Source organism: Montipora foliosa, chromosome 13 (assembly GCF_036669935.1).
Source record: "Montipora foliosa isolate CH-2021 chromosome 13, ASM3666993v2, whole genome shotgun sequence".
In the NCBI taxonomy this organism is placed as follows: Eukaryota; Metazoa; Cnidaria; class Anthozoa; order Scleractinia; family Acroporidae; genus Montipora; species Montipora foliosa.
In genome coordinates, this window is record NC_090881.1 from 28415633 (window position 1) to 28442822 (window position 27190).

Below are 27190 nucleotides of genomic sequence, written 5' to 3' on the forward strand. Positions count from 1 at the left end.
TAATAAGGCCTGGTGCCATGTTCGAAGATAAGTTTTTTTAAGCTTTCTAATTTTGCTGAATGAACATTAAATGATTGCCTGCCATGACCTGGCATGTAAACCTTGTCATCAATTCTCAACACAATTGATTAACGTTGCTCTTTAAGTGTACCAACATTCGGCGTATCCATTCTTCATACAAGAAACTGAGGATGTTTTAAGGGGGAGTTCGCTGATGGCTAGTGCAAGAGAATACTAGCACTTCTGAAGAACACTAATACAAAATTCGCAAGTTACGCAAATTCGAAAATAGAATATGCGCAATTGCCTATAGGCAAGCTTTCGCAAATTCATCTGAAACAGGGAATCTATAAAAACATAGTTTCAATCATAGTTGTTGCAATCGATGTTGAATTGACCGTGACCCTGCACAATCTTTTGTTTTCGCTTCGCACGGGTTCGCAAATTAGTTGCGCATAATTTAATCGAAGGATTTGATTGGTTATCTTCTCGAAAAAAGGTGCAGCTTTTCTTGCCTCAGTAGATTACCTTAGTGAATCATCACATCTCCTTTTGAGAACCGATTTTAGATGACTGTAATCATAACAATGAAGATTCTTTTCTTCATCCTCATCGTAATCATCATCTTCATCGTTATTGTTGGGTTAAACATAAAAAAAGCCGGCCTATAACATTACACCTTTGAGTGTTGTGATAAATCAAACAAATAATTAATTGAATAAGCTTCACAATTTTATTACCCATTTTCTCTTTGCACCTATGATAACATGTCACCATCTTTCACCAAGATCTTCAGTAATTTAATGAACGTATTTGTATACTTATTTTTATTTTACACCTTTATACATCGTCAAAGCTATCTACAACACGAACGATGAACTGCTGGTAATTCCCCAACCCCCGGCTATAAACGTGATATCAATTCAATATAAGAACTCTTTATTTACAGTAATAAGCTAAAGGATGAAATTTAAAATCAAAATGCTGATGACGCTATGTTGTTCTTGGTTAAGATTGATTTGATTGCTTTGGCCCACTCGCGGTCTCTTAGACGCTTTGAGAAAGTTCTGACCAACCTATTTGTCCACAAACGAGCTCGCTATTACTCCTTTGCTTTCTCAGATAGGGGTGAAACAGCAGCATTTATTTAGCCTCAATGAAAGCGAGGATCGGCGAAGGGCAATAAAGAACGCCTCATCGCAGGTAAAGGTTCAGTGAGAATCCAATGAAAAGTATACTTACAATTATCAAGCACTGTTCTCTCAAAGCATAACAACAGATTTAAATTTGAAATTTGAGTAACAATTTAAGCTTTGCTTTGTTCCATTTGCAAACACTTGGTATCCACAATGCACCAGATGGAAGGATAATTAGATGTAAGCTTAGACCAAAAAAAAAATTGTTATTCTAGTTTCGAGGTATCACCTCATCTAATCCTAATACAGCGTACCTAATTGCTCAAAATTGCTGGTGCATAACTGTACTGAGATCTCACAGGCCGGCTTGGTATTCCATGATGCATTGCGGCTTGCATGTCAACGAATTCCTCCAATACATCCGGATAATACCTTTCACTGGGACCTCCGCTGACTCCTGAGATCGGATACATAGTATTTGAGGTCACAGCGCTTGCAGGGAACATGTAGGATGAAGGGTAGCTTCTTTCATTCGGTGGGTACTGTGAGTAATGCTTGAATTGATCAATTGGAGATACACCTCTGTACTCGTAGCCTGGAATGTTGGGAGCAGGCGTCATGACCGCGTAGCTTGAATCGGCCATGCTGTTTTTGGAGCGAACTATAGTGTAACTTGTTCCATCTGTTGTATAGCTGCTTGACATGTCAAAGTCGCCCATTCCAATAGCAGCGTCACTGGTGCCAGTTGCAGAGTAGCTGCTTCCATGATTTACAGAGGTCATCGGGTTTCCCGGTGTAGAGGTGTAACCATATCGGGTACCATAATCACCGGGGGAAGGGTACAGAAAATGTCCCGGTTCCGGTATCATGGAGTATTTACTGATGTTATTGTTGTTATTTGTTGGCGTAGTGGGTGTCATGGGCGTCATCGCATGAGGGGACATTTCGTGGTAAGAGGAACGCATCATTGTTGGTGTCTGTGCGGGGCTCCTTTGAGCGACCGCTTCTCGGGGGCTTCTCAGAGATCCTACTGATGATGAACTTGAATGTTTTCGCGATCCTGACTTCCGAACGCTTGTTGGTCTCGGTCTTGCTACATCAATATCCATGTCTTCCTTGACGTCACCTGAAAGAAGATGTAAATTTTTTAGAACTGCTTTACAAAGAATTTCATGACCAAGTAGGAACGAAACAATTTTTTTGTTAGCAGGTAGCAGATTCTTGAAGGGTTATTTATCGTTAAGGGAAGTCCTCTTTCAAAAGTTAGAGCCAGCTAAAATGGGTTCACCGGCCAATTGTCAATCAGATCAATCAATCAATCAATCAGTCAATCACTTTTTCCTCCTCGACATGAAATCTCTGATCAAAGAGAGGAACTAACCTTGCGCAAAGTTTGTTTCCTTGGTAGCACAAACGGTAGACTGCGTTAACTGTTCGTCTGCATTGTTGTGGTTTTCAACGGTGTAAAGGATGTAATCCTCAAGGAGCATGTGCAAAAGGTGAAACGAGCCTGCGATCACATGACGAAAAGTTAGGAAACATTGTTAAGTGTCATAGCGAAAGTATATTAAAGCTTGTGGCTGTGATGGGTGGTAAACTTATAGGCAAAACCACTCGTGGCTCATTAACTTTGAAGTTGAAATAAGCTGTTCAAGTTTAGTATTTTGTACCCGTGATGTTGTTTTCTCCGTTCAGGAGAAAATTGTGTTGGCAAAAAAGCTCATTAAGTTACTCACCAAAGCTGTGTGCACTGTGAAGCGTCAGCTCGCGTACAATTTTCACGCTAAAGAACGACCACTTGAGGAGGAAATTACGTGAACACTCCTTGAAAGTTTTTCCTGTCTTCTCCACTTGCTAAAGAAGAAAAAAGATTTTTTAGGTTTAAGGAACTGTGTAGTATACTATTCTCGGTTTTCACATGACGTCACGACCGCCATATTGGTGCCCTAAACAAAGGAAACGCGGCCATGTTGGTGCCCCGACCAAATCCTCCGGGAATTTAACTCTATTATTATGCAAATGCTTCCTTTTGTTTTCGTTGAAAAACATGGCTGTTGATCACGTGAGTGAAAACCAGCAATAAGTATACTATAAGTTAAGATCTGTTAATGGCCGCGCCAGTTGCGACATTAACTAGCCGTTTGTTAATCCTTTAGTTGGGACTAACGTGACGAAATCTTTTTAAATTGCCTGACTTAACTTAGAGAAAAATGGGTGAGAGAGACAGAGAAGCGCAGTTCTGGCTTTCGGGATAAGTGACTTTCAGTTGGTTGATTTACAGGAAAAAATGCATTTAACTTGGTGCAGTGTTTGATAATGCCGTGCTGTCGGGCTCTTGTTGTTTAATGACTCCAAGCAGTTGCAGACGTTAACGGAAACCACGAACCATGACTCCTGGGGAAACAACGTCGTTCCCAGGGCTTTTCATCGCGGAGAGCAGGACGGGCGGATAGCGAAAAGCCCTGGGAACGAGATTGCTGGGAAAACTCACTTCAGTTCCTGAAGACTTATACGATTTCACCTGCAAAAGGCATTTCAGTAGTACTTACCTTTGAAATACAGCGGTTGACCATACTAGATGCCCACTCGGCATACTGATCAATAGTAGCCTGTTGTTCCAGAAGCTGAGTAAACTCTTTGAAATCTGTTGATGAAAGTGAGACCCGTAAAAATGGTGGTCTAGACTAATCCTTTTCCACTTTTTATCCCAAGCAAACAAGTAAAACAAGACAAAAAGAGATTCTGCTTACGATCATAGATGAGTTCCCACTCGTCCTCCATCTCATTATTGAATGTCCACAATGCCTGTCGAGTAATGCCTTCGAAGTCAATTTGCTTCCAGTCGTTGAGCATTTGTGACACAGGCTCTGCGCTGTGGAGTACTGTGCGTGCGGCCTAATTACGAAAAAATGTTGTTTTACAAATTCGAAAGAATGCGAAAGAAACACTGCCATTGAGAAAGAATGGTTGAATATCGTTTTGCATACCTGAGCGAGATGGGTCAGAGACGTTTGTCTTCTCAGAGAATGAGAGAAGTTCTTGGCAACTGAAAATAAAAGAAGACGATGGTTCATCTTTCATTTGCAATCATTCAAAGGCATCACCAGTCTGGCGTGTAGATACAGAAAAATCCAATCTGCTAAGTTTAACTGCGCTCACTTAAAAAACACTGAATTAGTTCCTCAAATGATGTGCAAGACTGAAATATATTTGAGTTACAGGTTAGGAAATCAATTTTCAATTACAAGATGATTTGAGTGAATTATTATACAGCAAATCAATATTTTCTCTAACCTGCAAGTTTTTTCTTTTGTAATGGTTCCGGCAAATGAGACAACGATTCTATCAGCCATTCATCTAGCTGCTGGGCAAACTGACGAATCGCTTGGGTCAAACTGAAATGAAAAGAGAAAGAAAGAAAGGAATAATTTTTTGGTTAGCAGGAGAACAAATATTCAGAGTTGTTGTTATTTTGTAAATGTGACGTTATTGCGAACTATGTAGTCATCAGGGCAATCGGTGACGTGCTCTTCGTTTAGCCGAAAAATTATAAGGCGAGCTTTTGACATCAAAGCGAGAAGATTAGAGATCGCCAAAGTTGAAAACAAGGGTTCCGACAAAAAAAGCTAAGGGGAAGGGATAGAAAGAAGGGAGTCAAGCGCGCATGAGACAGGATTAGAGGTCTTAATAGTAAGACCGCGTAAAGAGAAAGAAAAGGTAAAAAACAAAAAACGGCTGAAAGATAGAAACATCTTTCGAAATCAACCGGAAAAATCAAAGTTACAAGTGTCCCTGGCCTAGATGATGGAGAGAAATTAATTTTAAAAGGAGAGGTATTAATTTAGAATGCGTGCGAGTTTCCTTCTCTAGTCGAGATTACTCTGTACGAACTCACTCATACCTTGCTGGTAAAGGCTGAAGGGTGCCTGGAATAAGAACTCCGCTGATTGCCTTGTACAAAATGCTATCACACTGACCAATAAGCTCCACCACCTCATTGCAACCCAACACCTCCAACATGTGACTCGGCATACCTTGCCAGAAATGAACCAAGAAATTCTGAACCTAAGAAAAATAAATGATGAAAAAGGTCAGTAAACATTCCCAGTCTGAGATTGTTTACACCTCCAATTTGCCGCGCCGAAAGGTCCGGAGGTGTTTTACCAGAGACAGAAGAGACGTTAAACCGGGTGTTTGCATCAAAGCAAAATTTGAAAGCTAAAGCAAAGACTTCAGCCGTTAAACGACGAACTGCAACCCGAAGTGGATTTTTTCTGTCTTCCATGGACAGTAGTTTCGTCGAAATTTTCGAGAGAATTGTTTTACTAAAGTTAAGACATCGATGCAGTTACAGTAGCATTATGCAGCAAACTATATTCACTGTATGTTTGCCTACCGAGGACTGAGAATTCAATATGATTCTATCACGTTTTTTGTATTGGCATACCTCTCCGAAGTTCGCGCGAAGAATGGTGTCCAATATTCTCTGACAGTGAGCGCGGTACATGATGAGGAAGGTCTTGACCTGTAATAAAGTAGATTTGTTTGATACATAAGTTTTCTTGTTATAGGAGTTAAAGCGTCTCTGTGACATAAATGCACATTAGGCTCTGACTTAATGCAACTAAAAATAGTTCCTCTTATACCTTTTCATGAGGCACATCTTCAGGTAAGGTCAGTTTGCTGGGCTTGGGGAAGTCAGGCAATAGAGTCCCTCCTGGGGCCGCTGCCACGTATGTTCCGTTTCCCTGAGGGCCTTTGTGAGGTCCGCTCCCCTGGTGTCTCTCTTCTACGTCATTCTTGCTATATGATTGGCTGAAACTGTTAAATTCAATGAAGTTCAAGTTTTTGTCAAAAGCGACAAGGAACGGATTCCTATGAACGAACCCGGCTGCTAAAAAGACGATTGAGCGTTTGGATCGAATTCAGGGAGTAAAAACTCAAAGAAATTCTCCTTTCACATTTTAAATACAGTGCCTCAAGAGACACCTGTTTGCTGAAATTGGCCACATTTGCGGGTTTTATAATTTGTTGAAAAACTCAGTTTTTCAAAATCGATTTTTCACTGAAATTTTACAGATAAAATTGTGACTAAAGCTTACCCAGTGTTACTCTGTCTAGCTGCATTACACACAGTATCATGATATGGTGAAGTAGCTTTTATTGTGATTCCATAATAATGATACCTGCGGAAGATCATGAAAAGAAGTCTATGTTGTAAATACTGGCAGTCTGAAACCCTCTCGTAACTGAGGGACCCTCAGTTGTACCCTCAGGGTACATTGCGTTTAAAGAGAAATGTCGGGGACTAAACATTTGTTCTTCCAGTAGGTTCTTTTTTACAAGAAGCCATCTTACAAAATTAATATTATCGCGATCTTCCCATTTTGTTTGATAACAGCTTGGTGCTGTCACTTTATTGCAAACGTTATGTCTATGAAACACATTTTTTTGCGTTAGCCACGAAATGCCAGAAAATAAAGTTCACCAGTGAACCACATGTTATCAAAACAGCTGCGATGGAAATTTGAACTATAGAAATGGTTGCTAGTATATCATTTTTTTTTTTTTTTGTCAATTACAAGCCGAACATGAATTTGCCAAGAGCTTCACGTTACTTCGCATAGTACTCTAAATGATGTCAGCAATCCCTAGACCTGTAAAATATTATTTAGACAACATTTCCCTTAGGTTAAAGCGTCGATAGATTCTTGAATAAAGGTCTATTGATACTTTGGCGACGTTCATGGAATTACTAAGATATCTGACATGCATTTTAAACTGAACTACAACAATGGCGGGCATTGTGAAACCATGTGCTTCTTAAAACTGTGACAAAAAACTGTTACCTGTCAGGAAGATTCGGGAAAGAGGTGAGAAAATAAATTAAACCTTTTCTGTTCTTAATCACGAGCAACAAAGATTTGTACCCTTCTGTCATTTATAGTGGTGTGAGGAGGCTGGCAGAAAAACCAACCGGCTTCCCTTTTTGTTTTTATCTTTACTTTCAGAAACAGCCGAGTTGTTTTCATTTGCACAGCAACAAAGCAGTAATGCTATTTCGATAACCGTCCTTCTTTCGACGTTTTCTTCCATATTGAATGAAAAACACAAAAGCCTGTAAAAGTAACACCCACGCTTTTGATCAATGACACCCAAGAGTGTAAACTTACTTCGACTGTCCACGTGTTCCAAGTCTTCGGGTTTTCAAGTTGGGAAAAGTGTGTCGAATTATCTGTAACACAAAGTCAAATTATTTGGCTTTATATCATTATGTGTCTTAAATATGTTTAAAATTCTGCCAAGTTTTGGTCTATCTAATTTGTTAAGTCTTTCGTTGCCTTTCTTTCTTTTCTGATGTTGGCAAGGTGCTGATCGTTTATCGCAAATTGATATTTCCTGCAGGTGCATTCACCGCATCAGTCAAAACGATCCTTTCTTTTGAAAGGTCATTCGGAATGGTTTAAATTGTCAAGTATAATAAACAGCACCGTAGCAAAACCACGATCGGCAGGTATTATTTGAATGATAAAATCTATTACGGGATTCCAGTATTCACAAAGACTTTGCAAGCGAAGTTCTTGCCGCGGCGGATATGTTGGCTTCAGTAAGAAAACAAACAAACCGTTTGTTCTCTTGGTGTTGCAATCTAAACGCCTGAGAAATTCGGCATCTCTTTTTTCTCTCAGTCTGAGCGCAAGAGAGTGTTTCTTAGTGGCTCTGGCCGGTTGATGGGCCCAAACTTTTTCCGCAGAATCGAAGGATAAGATCTCCGGGCACCAAGAGCGTAAACATGATTTTCTTCTCTGCTATCTTACCTTGCCAAAACTCGCAGCATTAACAGGAGATAAGTTGTTCTTTTCACAAAAGTCCAAGTAGTGTGAATACAAAGCGCTTCGAGGCAAGCTAACACCTTCCGAAACTTCATAATTTTCGTTTAACCTAGAAAAAAACAATTCAAATTAATCATTATTGTTTTTCATGCATTTTTTTCCAAGGTTCTTTTCACTATTTCCGGGCAAATTCTCTGATTATCATTGCGGTTTTTCTAATTTTCTTTAGATGGTGAAAACAGCCAAAAACCGTTGTTGAACTTCTTTCTTTGTTAGAAAACTGTTTGCTACTTTGTTTTGAATTAAATTTGCTCCCTGTTTTCGTACCAAAAAACTGGTCATGGTACGTAATTCTTGTAAAAAGCATATTTAAAAAAGGGATGGAAGGGTATTTTCTGTCCTGTGAAAATAATTGAAGAGAATTTTTGTTTTACATGTGAAGAAATTCTACCTGACAATTTGAAATCATTTGCGAAGTTCGTTCATATAAGTTAACTTTGTCTTGTTATCGCGCGGCAGAGGTATTTTGCAGAACGCCGAATGTTCTAAAATCGGTATTTGAAGGAAATAACTGTACATATACGCAACAATGACTAAAAGCCCGGCAATCATTTTAAAAATCAGCGCTTAGACCTACTTTTACTGAAAGCGTGCACTATCATTCGGAGTTCTGCAAAATACGCCTGCTTGTTATTGACAGCATGATTTTTGCGAAATTCAGATTAAGAAAAAATCATTCGTTTACTGATCACTCGCTTCTTCTATTATTCTTGTATGTACATTTTCTTTCTTTTTTCCCGTAACAGTGTATAAAAATATCTTGCGGGAGTGTTAATTTTTACAAGGACAGTTCATTCACCTGCTTTATGCCGAGAAATTAAGTAATGCTTTGTTAAAGTGTTGGGATACATGGCGCCAGCAGGTATTAAGAAACAAAAGAACCAGTGTGCTCTTTTTAAACTTTCGCACTGCGTTGGCTGACCAAATTATCTATCACGTGTGAATGGCAGTCAACAGGCACTAGAGCTTAATTTTAAATTTTTTGAACCCTCAGTCTCTTAATTCAAATAGAAGGTGGACTGTAACCTTGTTATCACACCAAAATCACTGTCCCAAGCTCTCTACTTAAATGTTGAGCTATTTTTGATGCCGTGGAAGAAGGCCTTAACATACGAGTTTGACTTGATAAGCGTACAATACAGTGCGATTTTTAGTGAAGCAGCGATGGCCTGTTCATGTCATGCTTTTTTAGACCAATAGATCGATATTAAAAACAATGAGTTGAAGCCCTTCAAAAGAATGTTCTATTAGCAGTTGTCAAATTGTGCAACAGTGAAAAAACTGCAATAGGGGAAAGCCCAGCTAGAAGAAATCACTGCCAAAGAAAACTAAAGTGCTTAATGGCAGGAAATTACAACAACAACACCAAAACCTACAGAAAAAAACATCAATGTAGCTTACAAACTGGATAGAGTTAGCTCCGCATGTTTTTAGCTGCTCGTCTATTTAGACTGGGATTTTCCTGCAATTAAGCACTTTAGTTTGTTTTTTCTTTTGCTACACTGTTTGCGCGCATTATTCGATTGTCTGTACTTAGCATTGTTTTACCTTTAACGGTAATTTAAAATTCTAACACGGTACAAGAAATTACGTTACGAATTTACTCAGATACCTACCACTGGATCGTTAGGGGAGACTGCAGCTTGCTGTGCGATACGTAATGACCACTCGAACCGTACATTGTTGTCTGCCCTGGAATGTTAAAAAACATGACAAATAAAAAAAAATCCAACATAGTATAATTATAAGGCACTCTTTACAGTGCCAAACGCCTTACCGTGGCCACCTAACAAAGTCTTTTCTAAATGGTCCACCAATCAGCGTGTGTGAATTTTGACAGTCACGCCTCCTTGCAAAGTTCTCACGGTTGTACATGTAAGTTGAACATCGTTGCGTGAGTTGTTGAGTTGACGTATTTACATGCAGTTGTCAAATAGGAAAGTTTGTTGGGTGGCCACGGTAAGGCGCGGTGCACTGTAATGCATTTTTAATAGTACACGAACACCTGTAGCTTCCAAAATTAGAAAATTATTACTTATTAGATAGTTGCTACAATACTCATAAGAAAGACGGGAGAAATGTCGATTTTATATCCTTGAAAGTTGTATTAATTGTGTATGATTGGTAAAATATCAATTGGGGATCTTGCTTTGAGGCTAAAGACACAGTAATTGAAACTACTTAAATGAAATGATTTGTGCATGGCAATTATTGTACACCAGTGGAACACTCGAGGAAAAGAATTGGACATTTTAAACCATGTCGCCTTGAATTTACTCAAACTTTGTCTTTGTTAACGTTCAAACGATTTTGCAGTAACTTAAGGCGCGTTCGATTGACCGTAAATTTATTGTAAAAATACATGTTGACATGTTCATTTTATGCAAAATTCTATATAGTGATTGTTCGTTTGCTGTTTATCAACATTTTAATACACAAGAGTCTCTCTCAGACCAATGCCGGTGCATATGTTGCCGGTAAAATCCGTTTTCAGTTTGAATCCGGTTTTACGTGGGTTGAATATGCGCGCATACACCCATATGAATTGAAGAAACTTTTGGAGCCTAAATTAAGCCAGAGAAAAATTGGGGTCAGGTTAGGATTAGTTTTGGTTATTACACATGGATATCAATTGATTTATTATACAAAAGTAAACAATGAAAAGAACTGTGTTGAGTTGAGCATGTTTGTCATTGTAGTGTAGCGGTAACGGCACAGGACTACAGATCTGGAGGGTTCGAGTTCGAGTACGGGTAAGTGCACAGTATAGCTCTCTGTTCCTTTACTACGTTGTAATGTTGAGGTGAAAGGGTAAGTGTACGAATGCAGAAGCCGATACTGGAGCTTGGGGATGGGGGATTCCATATTCAACCCTGGTAAAATGAGGATCACCAGTTTACTCTAGGTAAAAAAGGGTTCAACCCCGCTTAGAAAGGATTTTACCATGTATGCGGTTAGTCACCAGTTAAAAGCAGGTTGTGAAGATTAGGACAATGCAAGCAGAGTTAATTTAACTTTAAATGGTCCTTGTTCTTGTTTCAAGAAATAGATTAGTCCATCAAACTTTCTTTTAATAAATTTAATTTTCGACGATCAACGCTGAGTTTCTGGAATAACTTGTGCTTTACGTCAACAGAGATAAAATGATTGTTAAAAGCCGATGTATACACTGTTGCCTGTGTACACTGATATTTACAAAATTTAGTTTTGCCAAATTTATCTCCCTTTAGGTATTCAATTAATTCAAACCAAGAAAATATTCCTTTCATAATTTTTTTTCTTTTCAGATAAACTGAAACAACATATGAAAAAAGCCGTTTCGTCCTCAAAATTGTCTTTTACCTTTCATATTACTAGTAATAGTTTGCACTTAAGTTGCTTGCGCCTTAAAAAGTGTTCAATGCTTTGCGTTGCGCTTTCTATTAAAGAGATGCTTGTATTACATTAAGCTAAAACCCCAATAATATTTTGAATATCGTGTTTCACAGCTCATGCTAACTGAAATGCTCTAATTTCACAATTATTGCTCCTGCAGAAGTTAAATCCCATAAGAAAACGATTACAACTAAAATATTTCGCCCTTACCGGAAAAACAAGAGCTTAGGAAAGGATTGAAACCTAATGAGTGATTTATTCACACGGATTATTAAAATTTTCACTCCCAAATCATAACGAACTACAGGAAACCCAATACTCTCTCTTTACGTCATTAGTACCCATGACTTACTTGCAGGCGTTTGTTGGCGAAACGTCATCAATGGCCCGACATTCCGTGCTCGCCAAATCATCACAAACCGAAAATTTAACTGGGAATGCAAACTATACATTTAACACTATAATAAGAAGATGATGCGCTCGACTTAGCAGGGCTTGACCCACTGTATGTTCGTAGGATAGATTCGTGCAAGTCGTTTGTCATTAAGGCTAAAGAAGTTCTCAGAGTTTTTTATTCGCCCACTGTCGTGGAGCACGATCACAATCTCCGTTCAGGGAACAAAACTGTTTACCCAAATTTAGGCCGCACAGCTCGTCTTAATAACTTTGTTACTGTTAAATACCAATGCTAGATATGTTTGCTGTCTCTGACCTTTCCTGTAATTCAGGTTTATACCTGCTATTGGATACATTAAACGATTGATTGATTGATTGATTGATTGATTGATTGGCTTTGCTGAGCAGAAATTCGCTAAAAGTACTAACATATGCTAGGGCTCCAAGTCTCGTGAATTCAAATTAACGAGCTTATAAGAATTATCATTTTCCAAACGTTCCAATTCTTTTTTTTTAAAAATGAAATTCCACTAACCCTCTAAAGCTCATAAATGTAAAAAAAATCGAGGAAAAACAATTGCCTGCTCCAACGTATATTGCGTTAATATAGCGATCAGTATTCCCTCAAATTGTCACTTCAATTGGCGAATCCGATTTCCGAGATTGATTTGGAGGGTCTTTGAGCCACATGCCGATTTTTTGACAACAATGAGTAAATGAAAGCTCTTTTATATTGTCTATTGTTAATTCTCGTCTCGCCTCGCTTCGCACCAAAAGACACGCGTGTGTTAATTGGTGGCACGCGCTACTCTTTTTAAAAATGCTTAATTTACATTTTAGCTCAGAATAGCGTCTTAAGTTGCTACAAGTTTTCTTTGATCTTTTGGTCGCATTTGACAAGTCTTTGGTAATATCAACATGATAAGAACTCTATTTAATGATTCTAAGTGAATCACATGACTTCATTCACCTATATCTTTTGGGATTCCTTTTTCCGAAACAATTGCACCCGCTTTCAAGTTTCGAAGTTATTAAAATGAGCAAAACATTGTTTTGGACGGTAACGCCTGCTGGATCGAGCTTTCTGGTGTTTAAACTCTACGTATCAGAACGAAATTAGGGCAGAATTGTACCAATGACCTTTTTATTTGCTAACGATATGCCTGTCTACCATTGCTTCACGTTCGTTGTCAAAATCCGTCAGTGTTTGAAAGATTGTAAGGCTTCGCTATGTCTTGGAGTTTATTGACACTCTCGAATGTGTCACTAAAGCAGCCAAGCGAGTGTCCTCGAAAAAGAAGCATTTAGTGTTCGCCAGTGAACTTGTCAATAACAATCTTTCGTAGAGTTCTTTAAAATACATTGGTGAATTAGACTTTTTTACAGGCGGTTATGTGAATTATTTCGCTTCAGTCTAATTAATATCTTACGACTTCACGGATTTTTGTAACAGCCCTTGTATCAGTTTCAATACTTGTTTTCACTATTAATAAGATATGGAATCATGGAAACGCTTATCATTGGGTTGCAGGGCTAATTGTCGCATGCCTAAGGCACTGCCATGCGACTAAACAGCCTCTTGATTCTTATTTTTTAGATAATTATAGATTGGCACACAGAAAGTGTTAATTACGTAGCTACGCGCTAGATATAAGAAAGCAAATAACCTCAGTTATTTGATCTACCTGGTCCTCGAGGCATCCTGTACTTCAAGGCTCCGCTGAAAAATGGTTCGTCTTCCAAGGTCTGCAAGTGAATCAGATATGCACAATATTCAGCGAGTTGTGCTCCCCTTAATATCCAAGCTCTGCACTGAATAGCAGCCAGAAAAGGCAATCTTTTTTAAAAAAGCTTTGTTTACGAGCTCTCTTTATGAAAAAGCTTTTATGTTTTGTGGAAACCAACCATATCTAGGGATCTGAGGCAGTAAGTACGTGGCAACCCAACTCCTGAAGAGACACTGCGAGTGTAAGCTTCTACTGTGTCCTAGTTACGTCTTTATGAGACAATAGCGCCTATTGTTATGGACCTAGCGTGGTTTGCTTATGGCGCGTGTGTCACTGCTTATTGTCTATTGTTGTTTAGTTGATTTGCTCTATGCTCACTAGATATACAATCATAAACTGCGGCACGCGCACACAATCGATTCGGACACTTGCCACGTGCCGCTCGAGTATTGTTATCTTCTCGAAGACAAGATCGCGGCGTCTTGGAAATGCAATGAACCGATGACTAAAGTAACGCAGAGGCTTGCATGAAAATTAATTTGAACACAGTGATGTCGCTAGTCCAGTATCGTTGCTTTTTTGTCTGATTAGATCTCACAAGTTGTTGCTAATATGCAGCTAATGAACAACCGTTGGTTCTTCTGCATTCAACAGCTGGACAAGCGAATCTCTTTGTTTTGCTTTCTATGGAGCAAAAGAGTAGGCTACAGGTGTTGGTCATTGCTAAAAAAACCCTTATCTTTCCGTTTAGCACGCTTCAGTTGTAACAGTCACTCGCGCAGTTTGATAACGTAGCCGACCGGCTGATGCAAGCTTTACAAAAACCGCTGACTGTTACACGAAATTTCATGACAGGCAGAAATTACTGAATAATCTTCCTGCTTTACAACTAAAGTACAAAGAAAAGTGCTGTTAGGTTAAAAAAAAAAAATATCTTTAAGTGAAATCTCCACGGAGTGCTTTGGAAAACTCTTCACAAGGGAGAGATCACAAAGACCAAAAGAGATTGGAACCGAAATTCAATCCGGTTGTCACCCCCCTCATGTTGTGCTGTTTACAAGCAAGGCGAGGACTTTATTGTTACCTGCAGGAGTTAAACATTCCAAAAACAAGAACACAGAGAAACGGTTAACGTTCGTTACACTGTTGGAAGCCAAACAAGTTCGTTAAATCATACTTTGATGGCTGTCGTGCGAAACGAGAAAGGCGCTTTGTTAAAGATATGTCATAAGATCACCAGCAATTCATAAGTTGCGATAGCAAGTCTCGTTGACCAGTTAGGTTCCTCAATCACGGAAAAACTCATTTGCATGAACTACTTACCATTTCTGTATTTCTAGAACACGAATCATGTACTAGTAACCTGGCAATCATTCTCTCTCGCTTGGAACGCACGTGTTAGGATTCGAATCTTTGATCACAGAATCGAGTCCCGCATCCCACCATTTTAATGGTCAGTTCTTGATATGTATCATTGGCAAGTAGGAGATTTCTCCTCAATAAAGTGGACGTTCGTTCTAAAATACGACAAGAGCGCGATCTTTGATTTCATAGGGAACCAAGGCTTAGGGAAATTAAATTTCACAGCGCAAAAGCGAATATATATTAATTCACGCCTTTGGCACACATTTTCCCTTTGTCTTGGACCAAACTGAAGAAGAGAAAAGTGTGAAAAATCACTTATCAAGTGGTAAGCTTTACTTTACCTGATGGTAATAAAAAATTCAAAGAATAATTAAATATTCTTTTATCTTAGAATGAATTTGTCTGATTTTGCCTGATGTAGAATGAAGGGCATCATTGTAAATGAGCTCTATCTTCTCAATAACCATATCTGCTTACGATTCTCAAAGCCCTTTTTTCTGGAATCTTATCCATGACCAGCGTGCTGCATGCAGGCCAACAATGATGAAAAATGCAATTAAACAGATCAGACTCAACGAGTCAGTTTTCTGTGCCCTTTTAAAACATAAACCCTAAACTAATTATATCGCTGTTTTACAATTGCAAAAAGAAGAAAATTGAATTCTAGTTGACAGCATTTGAAGTTTTGATAACAGTCATCAAGTGACTCTGCTTAGATACCCAAGGAGAATGCAGTAACGAGCAATACTTCGTCTTAAGTTAAGACTGGGAAGTTCAAAAATGGAAGTAGCCACTCAAGATACAAAAATAAAACTGCTTGCTCAGGAATTAATTTCACTGTCTCAGATCAAAGGACTGTGGAAAATTTGACACTAGAATGGATGTTTCATTTTAAGAATATTGACAGTTTACAATTTGTTGATTGTGAAAGCTGTTCTGCTCACTTTAAGCCAATTTTTCTTTAGAGCAATTCGAAAAATTGGAGTGACGAGATCTTAGCTCAGTAGCAAAAATAATCGAGATCAGTATCATAGTATCGTACAATCACTTAATGGCTTTACACTTTTTTAAAAAATAGACTTTTAAAAATAGATTCCACTGCCAGCGCAGTTAGCGTTGTAGGTAAGAGAAATGCTTTCTCTACTCAAAAGGATTTCGAAGAAGGTATTTAATCTTTTATTGTTTAATAACGATCAACGTGTATAGTGCTATAATCGCTGGTAAGAAAATCAGATATAATAAATTGTGGATCACTTGTTAGCCATGATATTGCACGAGGAGTGCGATTCTTAAATTCGCCCATCTCAGACATAGTGTCCAAAGACGCACGATATTCAGACCTTATAACTTTGTCCTTTCCAAAACATGACAGTTGAATTCTGAGGATAAAGAATCAGTCTAGGTTGATAATCGCAATTTAACTCATAAGAAATTGCACGCTGAAGAATTTAAATTGCCTGTCGAACGTTTCATTGGTCAGGATACTTCCTTTCTCTATATTGCGACATCTGAATAGTGGCATAAATCTCTGGTAGCAGAAGAAATTGCTGCATCAGCTCTGAGGGGGGAATATTGAAGAATCGTTCGTTGGCAAAATTCTATGGAAGCCAACACAAGTATGCCTTCTTTGATATTTCTATGCAACCGAAGCAGCGCGGAGGGGTAGAATCCCGTTTCCCTAAGTTACAAAAATCTTAGAAATCATCCCAGTTGCTCAGAAGCAAATAAAACGTTTCACTTACCTTGAAACAAGACTGATGATTGTATCACCAGACAGATGAAAAAGAGCGCAATATAAGCTCCAGCGACTCCTTTCTTGTTTGAACTTCAACTAACTGCCCGTAATGTATAGGTTGTTAATTTTTTTTACATGTCGTGTCCCTCTTTTGTAATTCGAGTTGAACAATAAATCATGGCTATAAATTTTGATTGACAGCAAGAGTCTTATAGCAAAAAGCTCTTGGAAATTCCCCTCCTTTGACAGCACAGCATACAATGAAAAATAAATTTTGCTTTCAAGACAGCATACCACACTTGAACCTGAAATATCCATGACTATATACAAACAGGACCTTGAACCCTGTGCGAGTTCGTCTTATTTTTATTCCATCGATCAGTTGTAAGCTTTTTTCGTTAAATGTTTTTATGAAACTGCGTTTACATTCTAGCCGATAATGCTCTATTTATAGAGTTTGCACCGCACAAGTTCGGGAAAGTAAGAGACAAAAAGTGTCGCCTGGGTGCTATTATAAATCCATCATGTAATGATAAAGCCATTTCGAAAAATGGTGATTTCTTTACCGTACACGATAAAAGCAAAATTTTTACGTACGTCGACGCATTTCCTTTAAAGAAATGAGCTACGTTTTGCGATCATTTTGCGTCTATTTTAGTAAGTGGAATGATTCTTAAAATTGCTTTTTTCATGACTCTCCAGTCTGGCTATCTTCGCGTGTTATGTTCTGCGCATGTATTGAACAATTCTCTGCCCGGGGCAACATGTGCTGCTAACATAAAGCCTTTGAATGGAACAATTGGTGTTAAGGCCCATGTAATATGAATGAAACCAATCTTGGAATTTATACAGAATTTTCAACAATTGCTTCAGGAGTCGAACCTGGTTACGGTGTGTTTCGAACGCAACAAAACCATTTTCTCTCATTTCTCAAATGCGCGAGATAACAGCGCAAAAATAAGACGTTTTAAGCCTTTTCCTGCAATTAGCCAAAAAGATACAAGTAGGTGCTGTTTCTAAGCAAGAAACCATGGATATCAAAATAACTTTGTAAAAATTCTTTTTCGTCAAATCAATTCTTCGCCTAACAGAGACAGGACAACACAATTGCTATTCGGATGTTAAAAAACTGTCATACATTTTAAGGCTTCTTATTGCAGATAATTCTAGAAGGAATACGCCAAAACCCTAATCCCCAGATTGGACTAGTTAGTATGCTCGTGTGTAGTGGCTTCAAACTTTAATTAATCAGGCATCAAAAGCACGAACGAAATCCTCGTTAGTAGGATCAGCCCGTTGTTGATACGCGGAACATTTTTCAATTTTCTTCGATTTTCAATGTTTTTATCAATGGTTGTGCACCATCAACACTTTCGGAATTAAGTTGTCTCTTAGCAAAACACGTGCGAATGAGATAAGACCATTGTGACACACAAGTTTTATGACTCTTCTCTCCGCACTCTTTTGCCCCTAATCGAGACATGTTCAGGCCGCCTCACAAATGTTGAAGGCAGGTGAAATGAAAGCCATGTTTCGTCAATAGAGATGGCTTTAGAAGTTGGTTTGGCATTCGTTATTTGGTTTCTCTTTGTGGCAGAAATCGTTCGGTATTATTCTTGTGCTTTCTTTACAATACGCTTATCACCATCAAATGCATGAAAAATAAATGCCTTAATATGCGCGCGAATTCAATATGGCGGATTTACCCGGTGGTGGCCAACTTAATATAAGCCGCGCTTTCGTAACCCAGTTAAAAAAGGTTATTTAGCGATTACCGATGAGACATCGCCTTCCCACACACTATGCGGCTTACACCGTAAATTAAAACCGGCTCAAATGTTTTGTGTTGTGGACTTGAGAAGAATTGAATTCATCGTGCCACAAGCTCACGCATGCTTGTTACATGTTGTCATGTAACCTTTGCTTCAATCATTTTTCCGTTTCCATCGATCGTAAAAAAAATTAACATATTGTAAAGGAAAGAGGTTAAAGGACTATTAATTACTAAGAGAAGTCATTGATGAATTGAAAGGAAAGACAAATGTGTATTGAGTTACGACGGAAGTTTACCTACAAACAAGTTGTATGGCTGAAAGTTTGACTGAATAAACAGCTTAAAAAATTGGCAACAACCAAGATAGTATGCAGGGGTTCTGCAAACACTTTGACGCATAATAAATTGAAGACCCTAGTTACTAATCAAATTCGATTTCGAAGGATACTATTGTTTTTGTAAATATCCTGCAATTGTAAGCTTTAAATAAAAGATCACTGTGTTTTCATTAACCGCCCTGTAATAGGTAACGCTAATAACCTACCGCCGGGTAGAAATCTTTAATCAAAAAGTAGTTATCAGAGATATACGAAAGTGGTGAAAATTATGCTTACAGCCCTTGCGTAAGAAAAGTAAATTAAATAAACCATGAATTGTGATTCAGTTATTACTTACTAGTAAATTTTACCTTGCGCAGTTTTAAATCAGATCAATTTACAGGAGGTACATGTATTTTATAAAGAATTGTTTTTAAATACTCCGGCAGTGATTCACGAGAACTGAAATGAACGGCAAGGAGACTACGCAGCAGATGTAAGAGGCGAAGAAAGAACCGAGCGCTCTTCATGTTTCAATCGTGTTCAATCCAAAGTATCATAAACACACTGATAAAGAGAACAGGAAACTGCTGCTCATAAATTAGCCTTCATTTGAATTGTAACTTGGAAATTTTGACCACATTGTACATTCCATAAGCGTTCATTTGAGTGGTCAATCTTCGCCATTTGATCCAGTCCCGTCCAACACTTGCTATATATAGTAAGGGAAAAAGCAATCTCCTTTACAGTGCCATAGCCTATTCCAAGTGTTCTTCACCGCTTCGTATTTATCTTATCAGAGCAGGCTATTTACAGCATAACTGACAAGGTCGACATTACTCAAAATCACCGTCAAATTAATTGATCATCTTGAGTCTCACAAATGAGCAATTACAATTTACAAAAGCGTTTTTGACTCCAACAGGCCTGATTTTTCCATAGTTTCTTTCAAAAGGAAATACCATCCACGGTTTTGCAGTTAGCTCATTCGCGTTCCCAGATCCCATCATTTCTCTTAACCTGCAGGGCCTTCCGTCGACTCGAACCAAAAACCGGGCGATTTCGCACTCTCTGTATCTGTCTCCATTCATGATACTTTTCACGGTAGCTCTGATTTAGAGCCAACTCACTCTTGACTACAGCAGCATCCAGATGGCTTGATAGCCACAGGTAAGAAGTTCAAAAACTACTGTCTCCTTAGTTTCCCAAAAAAATCCATACCAGATGTCATAACATTATTTAACAGAAATATCATGCTCGTGAAAGACAAGTTGAACATAATTATACAAATACCTTAATATAAGTAAATTATGTTCCCACGTTTCTCTAAAAAAATAACGGGTTTTAGACATATTTTTCTTTAGAAAAGGTTATTTTCAAACCTATTTGTATTTATTTTGTGTTTGAGGCCGGACTTACTTTCCTTAACTTTTTCAAGGTGGCTGTTTTACATTAAATGGTGTATAACCTCTATTTACAATTCTCATACAGACCTAGATGTGTTCATATTTTAAAAGGTAAACTAGCTCAGAAGCTGAAAATTAAAAAGCTGTATCTCATATATAAAATCTCTCTTGTACACTACTGACAACACAAAAGTGACACCAAATTGGCATTAATGCAATGATGATTAGTATGCTGACAGCACACCAACACTGTGCGCGGAAAGACATGTGCATTCAAATCGGATTTTAAACTGAAAAACTTGGAGCACGCTTCCAGTTGTTCAAGAAAGGGTTTTTTTTCTCGGTGTATTTGTGCTTTTGTGGTGCAGTTCAAATGTCACTAGGTAACATCACCATGGGGTTGAACCGCATGTAGTTATTCTTTCAGTTTTATATCTGGATCCCGGATCGAAAGAAGTTGGGTAGTACGGAAATTTTGTTGTATCGGACTAAAGTATTACTCTTGGAAGGGAGATTAGAGAGCCCACATTCCGCGGGTCAGCCCTTCGTAAGAATAAATGAAGGGATTGTTATTTGTGAAAAATATTTTTATATCGCTCGTTGGAGCATCGCCTAATGGTATGAATAACAACAATTTAGCGATGGAATGAGATTTCGTGAGCAAAGAGGGTCATACTTAAAAGCATTTTATCTTGTTAAAATTCAAGAATTTCTTACCTCTTTACTGAAGAATCACGGGACGGCACAGAAAGACCTCAGAAAATGCCAAGACATTGATTGTCACCATGCAAAGAGGCCGACAAAGACGACGCGGTTATCGTTTGGCGGAGGAACCCGATAACTTTCCGACATTTCTATAGCCTCAATGGTTTCCTATGCTATTTATATGGATGCTCACCGGTAAATAGCATAGCATTGCTTTATCATTAGCCTGCGGGCGGGTTACTCCACGATGCTCTTGATAATAAAGTCAATCCCCTGTTTCCAGGGATGGCGCAGTTATGAGAGCACTCGCCTCCCACCAGTGTGGCCCGGGTTCAATTCCCAGATCCGGCGTCATATGTGGGTTGAGTTTGTTGGTTCTCTACTCTTCACAGAGAGGGTTTTTCTCCGGGTACTCCGGTTTTCCCTAAAACCGCTATTTGATTTGATTTGCGTTGATCTGTTGATTTCAGCTTACAGTGTCCCCAATTAGTGCTCCAGCTCTACAAGTTTCTTACAGTTTTTAAGGTTGACAAATAGCTAACCCTTGGAACGTCTGCTTTTTCATAGTCTACGCGTCAGTCACAGGAAAAACTTCTCGGAGGAGAGAAGAGAACCAACAAACTCAACCCACATATGACGCCGAGTCTGGGAATAGAAACCCAGGCCACATCACTCTCACCACTGCGCCATCCCTGCACCCAACTCGTGCGATAAAACCAGTTTTTCGACATTTTCTGGGGAAATTTTTGTTGCGAACCCGGGCCACATCGGTGGGAGGCCAGTGCTCTCACCACTTCGCCATCCTTGCTCCTCACAAAGCAAATCCGAATACTTTTTCTTGATTTCTGCAAATTATGAAATGGTCTGCGGTTGGAGGTTACAATGGCCTTATTAGCGAGCTTACGCAACAGGACGGCTGGAAGACTCAGGACGGCAGAATGGCGAAAAAATGTCGCGCGAGACTATGCATTCCCGATCTTACGCGACATTTTTTCGTCATTCTGCCGTCCTGAGTCTTCCAGCCGTCCTGTTGCGTAAGCTCGCTATTGTTTCTTGAAATGAGGCCCGTTTTAAACGTCGCATTTCACATGTGCCGAATCTAATGCAACTGAGTGAAAACAATAGATTTTTCTCGTTTGCACTAGATTCGACACATGTGAAATGCGACGTTTAAAACGAGCCTGACTTTTAAAATATATGAGACTTTACAAAAAATAAACAGCGGGATGAACGTGAAATGAAAGTGAGAAAGATCATCGTAGTAAAATGTACTAAACTCGGAAACAAAAAAACAGGGCTTGAACAGGATTCGAACGAATGATCGCGCGGTTTATAGCGTATTGACCTATCAACTGAACTATCGAGTCAGCTGGAAATAAGTTAATTTCGAGTTCAACTTATACCCCGGTAGATGTGAATGAGACTGAAATGAAATGGAATTCAGGGCCAACACATGCAAATTAGTTTTTGTTATTTTATAATCTATCATAATATTTACAATTTTGTTACAAATTTAACAACACTAGCTTTAAACTTGTCATCATTGCGTGCCGAACGGACCTCAAGAGGCAAACTGTTCAGGTCCGTTCGGCATTAACGTTATGGAAATAGCCCCGCGGTCACATTCGCGCTAGAACCTTGCTTACTCGGCCAATATTTGGTTACCTCATTCCTAGCTCGTCACAGGTGTGACCGACTAAGCATTGCGTTGCTTGCCTCAGTGAAACCTTCACAGGATCCGCAGCTCAGCTCAAGAGCGCTCTGCAGTGCTCTTGAACTGTGCTAGGTAAACAGTTCATGAAAGCTGAACAATAAGGAGGAGGGTCGTAATTTGGCAGCTTAGTCATTCGTAATTACGTTTTGATTAAAGGTGTACCTTTGAATCATTTGTACTCGAATATGTTCAGGATCGCCCATTCCGTGGAAGCAAAGTAAGCTACCGATTCTTAACTTATCCACCGCCGATTAATTGCGCCACCTTCTTCGTCTCCACGGAAATTCGTCGAAGGTTTTGCTCAAAACACTTCTTGTAATCCTGCTCAGGCGAATGTTCCAGGAACAGTTAGACGGTTAGACGAAAGAGGTTCGCCTTCCTCATCAGCAGAAACGATTGAAACTAATCTGGGAAACAGTTCATCCATTTTCAACGAACGCGCGACTCGAACCGAAGTGCAATGTGACCACGACGTTAAAAACTGATTGCTTGACTGACGTCACAAGCAAGCATGCTTGAGGATAGTTGCGAGAGAAACTTCTGTCATCTTCAGTTGATTAATGTACAAAGCGTTAAGTTGAATTTCTAAGTGGGAAAAGTGCTAATTATGCTAGCAACAACGCAGTGAACATAAAACGTGACAATGTGAGAATTAAAAGGATAGTTTTAGATTTACGTGATGTAATTGTTGATTCAGAGAAGGTTGTTCTCTTTGAATATGAAAAGCCTCTTTTACCTTGAATTATTCAATTTAACGCTTTGTACATTAATCAACTGAAGATGACAGAAGTTTCTGTCGAAACATGTCTTATCATTTTGTTGTTTTCTTTGAATAATGGATAACTGGGAAAAAAAATGGAAGGAATAATGAACAACTGAGATCCAACTATTTCGCGTCCACCTCCCGGATTCAGGATGTTTTTCTTCAACAGTAATTTCCTATGAATCAACTACTCGATTAGGTCACTGAACTATTTTAGGTGTCCCAAACTTCTCACCGTTATTGTACTTTATTTATTTATTTATTTATTTATTTTTTCATGTTTTTTAAACAATTTATCACGAAAGTCATCTTAATTTTGTTAAAAAGTAATATTTGTGTAAGCTAAGAAAAAAATATCGGTTATCAGGCAACTTATATAAAGCAACCGGATCTCTGTGCCACACTGCTTTACAGTTTCTTTAGAATGGAACTCAGTCAAACTAGGTTAGTGTTGACTGCCTTTACATAAGAATGCATTTGCCCATTTTGTTCATTCCTTTTATCCCGGTCAAGTCGAGGTAAAGATCCCCCAAAACTTCTCGATTTTGAAGGAGAAGAGTCGCTTTTCTGTCATCGCTTATTTGTAATGTGGATAGATAGTTAGAAACAGCAGTGAACTGACGAATTTGCAGCGCCATCTCGTCCGTTTGTCCCTTCTCTTCGTCGTTGAAAAGCCAGCAGAATGGCGCCTTTACCTCATTTATATTTCTAGGAGAAATGAAGAATGTTACCAATGAGTATTTGAATTTCTGAGGATTCATGCAAATATTCTTTACGTAGATGATTATTCGTGCTTCTCATCTTAAATTAAAATGACAAGGGGAGGCAAACAATCCAAAGTTGCTATTGCTGTTACATCGTTACATGCTAAGCTTACAAAAACCCACAAGGAAGGATCTTTTCATAAAATCTCGGGCAAGCTAAAGCCACACAACTTTTCATTTTTATGGATGTGAAAATTAAATTAGTTGTGTCTTCAATTAACGTTTTTCGGACAAATTTCAAGAGCCAACCCTTTAAGGAGCAATGAAGGATATTCTGGCCGCCTTCGGCTGAGAATGTTGAATGTACCCCCTTGGTGCTTTCCATTTCGCCAAACCGACCGATCAGAGATAAGTGGGAATACCGAAGGAAAATGGAACGCCATTTTCCGATTAAACCGGGCCAACCAATAGGAATGGCTCTTCTCACTCTTTATTCCTTTTCCGAATTCCCTAATTAGAGCAAAGAACCGGTTTGTCAAAGATGGAACGGCGAATTTCGGTCGGAATATTCCAACCGAAATAAGCGGACCACCTCCAGAGGTGATCCCGAATATTCCGGTCGGAAGAAACCGAAACGGACCTTTCCATTTCATTTCCGACCGAAATTTCCGGAATCTTTGGCATAATGAAAAGCACCCCCAGAAAAGAAACGCTCAATGAGATGTCAAAAGCAACCAATCAAAAGGAACCTGAAAGAGATATCTCACGCATGGTATCTTTCATTTCCTATAATCCTCAGTCCCTCTCTCTAAGACAGCCTGTTGATGCAATGCAGTTACATTATCATTCCAGAGAAGTCTTTACCTGTGAGGAAACGCTTGATGTGCTTGTTGACTCTCTGTTCCCAAGTCGGAGGAGCAAATGAAACAGAAAAATCTGTGGCATTCTCCACATTGCATTACATTGCAGTCCCCAGGCTCTTTAACAGCAAGAACTCTTCTTCGGTCCGTCGTCCTGCATTGCTTGCTGGGACACCGGACCGCTATGGCCTCAGTGAGCACCTCATGTAACTTCATGTTAGCGTCAGTGTCTGTGACGCCTCTATCAGGGGGACAGATGTGGTCTAAGAAGCCTTGAAAGCTCAGACGGTTTTTACAAGTAAAACAAAAGTTCCCTTCACACTTCGGACAAGAAAAGAAGAGTTCTTGAAAAGTTTCTTGCTCGGATTGAATGAAAAAGAAAGAACATTCTTCATCGGGGCAGTTAACGCGTGAACTTCTGCGTACGGCGCGATTGACTGCAAGAGCTTTTAGATCGCCTTCAAGATCAATTTCCGCTCTTGGAGACACACATTGTTTAAATATATCTTGCAGAAGGCCAAAGTCAAATTGCGATCTACATTGATCCGATAAAGGACAACTCAACCCCTCCGCAAGTCCTGTCACTGCATTGTCATCTGTTATGCGTGACTTTAAACAAGCTGTCACGCAAGCTTTGCAAAAGATATGTTGACCACCATGACACGTGATTATCTACAGGAGAAGAAGAAAATCGAAGGCATCAGTATTGTTCAGGAGCTTACAAATTTCATTCGACATTCTAGTTGTTACTTAGCAACTTGACGATAAAACAAAACTTCCATTGAAACGTCTGTGAGCGAGTTTGTCACTAAAATTTCTCAGCCAAGTACATGAATGATACCCTTTGCGGACAATTGCATGCATTTTAAAGATCATTTGATCTGAAGTCCCATGATGCAACCTATTCTCTACTGTAACGAAAAACTTATGTGCCATTAATGGCAGTTATACACTTATCAACTTTGAATTATTATACCGGTTTTACTAACTGGAGATTACCCTGGGGTTATCCTTAAAAATCCATCTGTTGCTCCTTAGTGTTTACCAATTTAGGGTGCGTTCGATTGACTGTATTCCGGAATAAGAATACGCGGAGTGCTAATTCAAAACGGTATGTCTGGCGTTTTGAAGCAACAAGGATAATAAAGATATGTTTAAAACAGCATTTTGGCAGGTGTTTGACAATTTTAATGTGAATCTCCGAAAAGAGGAAAGATTTCTAACTTCTATTTCATGTATTCCTAGTGCGGAATACGGTCAATCGAAAGCACCCTTAATAATAATAATAATAATAATAATAATAATAATAATAATAATAATAATAATAATAATAATAATAACGTCTTTATTGAAAGCATCCGATAAAAGTACATATCTGATGTTACAATAAAAATTACAATGATTAAGATGAATAAAAAAGATTAAATTGATTAAAAATACATATGGGGTATTTACACAGCTAGATTATATTTAAAAATTAATCTATCAAAAAAGCTATCTTTAAAACGTTCAGTGTTAATACAGGGCCTGACGATGGAGTTCCTTCGAAGGTTTACAGTATGGTCTTTGTAACTTGGGAGCAAGCTTTTTAATGGATGATAATCGCGTTTGAGGCTACAAAAAAGGCGTCTGTCGCTTTTCTCCAAAAGGCCCGTTTCCACTGCTTCAACATTTGACCAACAGTTGTTCAACTTGGGCAAATCAGGGGCACCCAACGTCAATTTTGGGAAAATATCTGTTCGGAAGACGATTTGAGATCTAGAATTTTCGGAACATTTGTTGTAAAATTTCTTGCTTGCCTGCCTCTCCTAGGATTTTCGAACATCTGAAAAATGGTATAATTGCCCATTTTTAACGGATTTTTTCCCTAAAAACGTCACCTAGAATTTTCGGGAGCCTTTTTTCTGGCTGAAGTTTTCGAAAAGGTAAGTTTTGATCCCTATAATTTTCGGATCGCTAGACTTTCAGCTAGGAAATCCGAACAGATGAAAAATTTTTAGGGGATAGAAATATGCCTATATCTACCGTTAAAATACTAAAATACGTTTAACAATGCTACGTTCAAGTGGTTTTGAACTATATTCTCGTTGGGTGCCCCTGGGAAAATGTTGGATGCAAAAACAAAGTTGTGCGGAGACCGTTCAAACCGGGTTCCAACATCGCACCGACAAAAGAACCAACTCTTTCGCGAAATTTGATTGCGACGAACTAAGAACTAGAAGTGTTCAAACGGCTTCATCCGTCACCATTCAACGTTTTCGAAAACAAATGTAAAAATTGGAATCGATGTTGAATGAAAGTTTAAACCGATTTAAACTTG

At 38.8% G+C, this 27190-nt stretch overlaps 2 protein-coding genes across 6 annotated transcripts in view; both read right to left on the reverse strand.

Annotated features, from left to right (window-relative positions):
* Positions 1 to 712: 712 nt before the first annotated feature.
* On the reverse strand, positions 713 to 16782 carry LOC137982180 (regulatory factor X 4-like). 5 transcript variants are annotated; one of them, XM_068829242.1, is made up of 16 exons: positions 16635 to 16782; positions 13486 to 13546; positions 9646 to 9721; positions 7955 to 8078; positions 7310 to 7371; positions 6239 to 6322; positions 5783 to 5957; positions 5584 to 5661; positions 5038 to 5201; positions 4431 to 4531; positions 4124 to 4182; positions 3887 to 4031; positions 3686 to 3780; positions 2873 to 2990; positions 2518 to 2646; positions 713 to 2262 (listed from the first exon to the last, which is right to left on the reverse strand). In XM_068829242.1, exons 2-16 carry the CDS (start codon positions 13499 to 13501, stop codon positions 1451 to 1453), a joined length of 2238 nt encoding a protein of 745 aa, XP_068685343.1. In that variant the 5' UTR covers positions 13502 to 13546; positions 16635 to 16782; the 3' UTR covers positions 713 to 1450. The 5 variants fall into 5 exon arrangements, with proteins under 5 accessions (XP_068685343.1, XP_068685345.1, XP_068685341.1 ...); XM_068829244.1 differs by lacking the exon at positions 16635 to 16782 and adding an exon at positions 15234 to 15252 and having other exon boundaries at positions 717 to 2262; XM_068829240.1 differs by lacking the exon at positions 16635 to 16782 and adding an exon at positions 14851 to 14916 and having other exon boundaries at positions 717 to 2262.
* Positions 16783 to 22314: 5532 nt separating this feature from the next.
* Positions 22315 to 27190, reverse strand: part of LOC137982943 (E3 ubiquitin-protein ligase RNF144B-like) — a 5362-nt gene continuing 486 nt past the window's right edge. Inside the window, exons 2-3 of the mRNA XM_068830112.1 lie at positions 24875 to 25542; positions 22315 to 24014 (exon numbers count right to left, since the gene is read on the reverse strand). Coding sequence (XP_068686213.1) covers positions 23768 to 24014; positions 24875 to 25542 — 915 coding nt within the window. The 3' untranslated portion in view covers positions 22315 to 23767. The remainder of the gene's footprint in view (positions 24015 to 24874; positions 25543 to 27190) is intronic.